This window comes from Benincasa hispida, chromosome 11 (genome assembly GCF_009727055.1).
Source record: "Benincasa hispida cultivar B227 chromosome 11, ASM972705v1, whole genome shotgun sequence".
Taxonomy (NCBI): domain Eukaryota; kingdom Viridiplantae; phylum Streptophyta; class Magnoliopsida; order Cucurbitales; family Cucurbitaceae; genus Benincasa; species Benincasa hispida.
In genome coordinates, this window is record NC_052359.1 from 22,636,349 (window position 1) to 22,641,387 (window position 5,039).

General features: G+C 36.2%; 1 protein-coding gene across 8 annotated transcripts; it reads left to right on the plus strand.

Annotated features, from left to right (window-relative positions):
* LOC120092074 (ribosome production factor 1) lies at window positions 1-4,829 on the plus strand. 8 transcript variants are annotated; one of them, XR_005485905.1, is made up of 13 exons: window positions 1-29; window positions 646-833; window positions 917-997; window positions 1,105-1,200; window positions 1,350-1,433; window positions 1,551-1,620; window positions 1,776-1,858; window positions 2,672-2,751; window positions 2,914-3,012; window positions 3,091-3,199; window positions 3,954-4,043; window positions 4,146-4,257; window positions 4,596-4,829. XR_005485905.1 is itself a non-coding variant. In XM_039050277.1 (12 exons), exons 2-12 carry the CDS (start codon window positions 666-668, stop codon window positions 4,182-4,184), a joined length of 999 nt encoding a protein of 332 aa, XP_038906205.1. In that variant the 5' UTR covers window positions 7-228; window positions 646-665; the 3' UTR covers window positions 4,185-4,454. The 8 variants fall into 8 exon arrangements, 1 of the variants encoding a protein (XP_038906205.1); XR_005485906.1 differs by having other exon boundaries at window positions 658-833; XR_005485903.1 differs by having other exon boundaries at window positions 7-228; window positions 658-833.
* Window positions 4,830-5,039: the final 210 nt, after the last annotated feature.

Genomic DNA, 5,039 nt, shown 5'->3' on the forward strand with positions numbered 1-5,039 from the left:
CCGCGGTCGTCTACAGCCCCTCGTCGCCGGTGAGCGTTTCCCTCAAGCTTTACGCCGATTTTCACTTTCTCTAGCATCTCTTTCCAGCTTTGGTTTTCTCTCTGGTTAAGACGGACTCCGGCCTCCGCGCACCGCCCCATCAGCCCGCCGCTCCCGTCTGCTGTTCGTCGCCGCCCGTTCATCGCCGTCGTCCGCCGCCGGTGCTACAGTTTCGGAGTCTTAGTTTTCGTAAGATTTGATACATTTATGGGTTTTGTTGAGAGTTTTTTTAGATACCCACTAAGATTTGGCTTCATTATTAATTTAATTGTGATTTAGGAGGTTGGATTTGAAGTATTGAGGAGTTTAAAGTCGCTGTCCAGTAGAGTTTAAGGTCGATTTTGGCAATTTTGTTTTGGGTCGTTACATTTTAAGCCCGAACCTGTTTTCATATGTTAACAATCTGTCCAACCCGACTCCAAATTTTTATTCAATTCACCCTTGCTTACTTCGTGCTGCATTCTGTTCATTTTTGTTCTTTGGGTGCAGTTGAGATTTGACATCTGGTAGAGAAATTTTTGTTCTTCTTTCTTCTCATAATGGTTTTCTCCTGTAGTTGCTTGCTTTCATATTTGTTCTCTTTCACCAATTCCTGATATATGTTAGAGTTTGATCAAGGAGTCTAGATGGGGGAGGAGAATAAGAACAGGGGTATAATCCCATCAATGATAAAGAACAAAGAAAAGAGGGCAGAAGTGCACGCCAACCTCAAGAACCAGAAGAAGCTTGAGAAACGCAAGAGGGCCAAGGCTCGTGATGCTGCTGAGAAGCAAGCTCTTGAACTTGGAGAAGAAGTATATCCAGCAACTCCAGCATCTACTCTGTTTATTTTCTATCTCTGAGATTCTGACCTTCGTTTTCATTTTTTTTTCTGTAGCTTCCTCCTCGGAAGATTCCTCGCACTATTGAGAACACCAGGGAGGTTGATGAGACTCTTTGCAAACCTGATGATGAAGAGGTTCTTCTTTTTAAATCTCAGTATACGACATTTTTGTAGCTTTTGTTTATTTGTAATTATTCTTATTTAGAGTTCACAGTTTTAGGCTAGTTTTTTATTCTCTGCAGCTATTTGCTGGAAATGATGCTGATGAATTTAGTTCCATCATAAAGCGCGAAATTTTGCCGAAAGTTCTAATTACTACTTGTCGTTTTAATTCTACTGTAAGATTCCTCATTATTACTAGTTATGCAGCAATTTTGTTTTTGAGCAACATGGGCTAAATAGAGACTGAACCTAAAACATTCACATTTGATTAGACTTGGTACCTTATACTTAGATTTTCTGCTTGTATGTGACTTACTATTTGCAGATTGGACCTACTTTTATATCAGAGTTGCTTTCGGTGATACCAAATGCACATTACTACAAGAGAGGAACTAATGATTTGAAGAAGGTTATACTCGTATTTATATTTTCTTAAAAACACGAAGAAGGAAAAGGAAATGGAAATTAGAAAATAAAGAAGGTTATACTCATATTTATAGAATACCAATTCTTCTCTTGTTTCTAGATTATAGAATATGCAAATGCCAAGGACTTCACTTCTTTGATGGTTGTCCATACGAGTAGGAGAAAATTGGGTAAGTTGATGGTCCTTCGTCAACCTTGCAATTCCTTCTTGCATGTTAATTTGTCTCTTGCAAATTTGTTTTATCTTTTTCTAGTATTTTTTTTCCTTAGCTGTATAGATTAGATTCTTTTCTCAATCTAATGCAATATTTTGAAATTCTTTCAGATGGCCTTTTAATTATTGGCTTACCTGAGGGACCTACTGCCCATTTTAAGATATCGAATGTTGTCTTACGTAAGGACATTAAGGTATGATGTTTCAAGTCAATGAAATAGACACTGAACTGTTGTGTTGCATTTTAACTACTACTGGATTTTTTGGAGGAATATTTTTCCATGAAACCTTAACCATTTAGTGGACATTTGGGGTAAGGACTATCCCTCTTCCTCACGCCTATTTGTTCTCCCGGCCTCGGGGAGATGCGGAACCTTTTTTTTTTTTTTTTTTTTTTTTTTTTTTAATAAAAAAGGAGTGAACATGTGGTCTAGTTGCCGCGGGTTGGTTTTGACCCCCGGACGTAGCCTTTTCGACGAACCGGGTAAACAAAGTCACGGGGGAGTGTGAGGTGGTGGCGGCTTCGGTCAAGAGGCGGGATAGCATCCCACCTTCCTGTCTTGACTGGTAGGCACAATCGGAGACTTTGACCGAATGAATAGGGAGAAATTTCTCGACATTTTGATTGAGGTAGGATTAAGACTATAATAACCACTTTTTACTATATTAAATACTATTTCAAAACCCCCAATTAGCTACAGTCAACACTATTTCAAATTCCTCATTTGCTATAGTATTTACTATTTGCTACAATTTTTACTATTTTACGTTCATAATTTTTTTATTTTTTTGCTACAATGTTCACAAGTTTCTTCTCAAACTGAAATAGTTTACTTCTCAAACACATACTATTATAACTCAAACTAAAATAATATACATCCTAAACACAAACTATTATAACTCAGCGATAATAACTAGGACTATAATAACCATTTCCTTGCTCCAAACGCTCCCATAATCTTTTATTGCTTTGTATCTTATCAAACAAATCTTTTCTTGCTTTGTAGAATCATGGAAATCCAACCAGTCATCAGCCAGAGCTTGTATTGACCAACTTCACAACACGCCTTGGTCTTCGTATTGGAAGGTTACTTTCTCTACCTATATTTCTTTATATGCAAATACAGCCTCTTGTGAAGTCTGCATTTCATTTTTAGGTGTTTTTGTTTCTTTTTCCCGTGCTTCTGTAATTATGATATCTCAAGTTTTTCTCAATGCATTGACTTTTGTTTTTCGGTCGTTTCTTTAGATTAATACAAGCACTATTCCCTCAAGATCCTAATTTTCGTGGTCGACGGGTTGTAACTTTTCATAACCAACGTGATTTTATATTTTTTCGGCATCATCGGTATGATACCATATACTTTTTTCTTTTCTGTATGCACGTGATTTGGACTATGATTAATTCATGTTTCTATCTTTTCAGATACATTTTTGAAAGCAAGGAAAATAAAAAAGAGGCCGATTCAAAAAAGAAGTCCAAGGATACGAAGGGTGAGAAAGTTCCTCAGCAGAAAGTAATTGCCCGTCTTCAGGTTGATATTAGTATCTTCCCTTCAACTCCTCATAGAACGTTGTTGCTTTATGATTTCTATAGTGGTTTATTTTTCAACTAAGAGACTTCAATATTGTTTACTTGTTTTCATCTCGTTTCTCTTTCTACAACTCGGTTCCTTTTTCCTCTTCTAATATTTTTGGCGGTGATGATTAACTATTCATTTATATCAAGGAACCACAGCAGAGGGGACTCTGGAGATTTAGAAATGTTGAGCGGGTTTTGTGAGAAATAGTATATGGAAGCCAAAGATTTCTTATTGTAACATACTCCTTTTGTTTTACACTATCATTAATCCACACATCAACAGTATTATTTTCTATCGGCTTTTGTTTCTTAAATCAATTTGGAAACTGACCAATGAGTGCGTGGGAGTAAAATTGACTTGTGTGGGAACGTACCTAAGTTTATGATTACACTATCCTTGGTGATAATGTACTGGCGTTTTTTCAGACTTTCATAGTCCTTATTCCCTTAAATTTAATCTCTCTTCTCCATCGACAATAAACAAGTTGCAGCTCATCCAAGAGGGTTAGCAAGGAAGCACATCATCACTTAAGAGTGTCCAAAACTTCCATGTTATTCTTTGTGTCAATTTTGGTTTCTTTTGTGTTTAGATTTGAATGAGAGTGATATTAGGAGAGTCATATGAGAAATAATTAGAGAAAAACAGACTAAATAATGATAGGGAGAAATGTTAGTGTCGACAACTGATTCTGAGATTTGATTTTCAGGAATGTGGTCCTCGTTTCACAATGAAATTGATCAGTTTGCAGCATGGAACTTTCGATTCAAAAGGCGGGGAGTATGAATGGGTTCATAAAGTAAGTCTTAAGTCTCTCGATCAGAAATGCATGTAATATATACTAGATCATGATCCATTCTGTTTATCTAATGTGATTTCCCCCTCATCCTTTGAATTCCAGCCTGAAATGGATACAAGCCGCAGAAGATTTTTCTTGTGACATTCTCGTGGAGTTCATTACGTTTGGTTCCGGGGAGTAAAAGTTCTCTGGCTCTTATTTATATAAAATTTTGGTACGTAGAACTCATTTACTTGTTTATTTGTTTTCTGCAACACAACAATCTCAATGATAAGAAGCAAATGAGATGTGTCTGCTCCAACTTAAGGGGATTAAAAAAGGATTCCCAATTAGCATAGATTTGTGACAAACATTTTCATTATGGTCAAATGATCATCTATCCTTGAATTTTTTTATTACTAAATTAGGTTAGATGGTTGTTTTGTGAGGTTAGTCAGTCATGTTAAAGTGTACATTTGCGAAATAAACCTGAACATTCAAGGAAGGTTAAAAGAAATAGAAAGAAAAATGATTACATTTTGTTAGTGTTACTGATGCCTCGTCATTGTGCAGAGTGGACTGCTGATCAAATTCGAATCTCCATTTTGGCCTACGTGTGTTAGAAGTTCATTTATTTTTCACTATTCAAAATTTTGTAGCATTGCCGTTGAGGTTGAGTTTGTTCCAGAGGAATCAATGTATTGATATTTGAAAGCATTTGGATAGAATTATTTCTAGGAGTTGACAATTGAAAAGAAAAAAGCCATATATTCATTCTCTTATTTAGGGGTAAAAGGGTTGAGATTTACTAATCAGTCTGCTAAACTTGGATTTATGAGCTTATTAAACACGACTCAGAATTAGGAGAGATAAAGTATGCTATAATCAATTAATTGTGAGAGATTTGAGATTCCTAGGCACCGTTTTGGAGCAAAAGAGATGTGAAAAGTTTGTTGGAAATTTGCTTAGAAGAGATGACATGCATAAGTGTATGCATCTGAGTGTAGTATAGTTTAA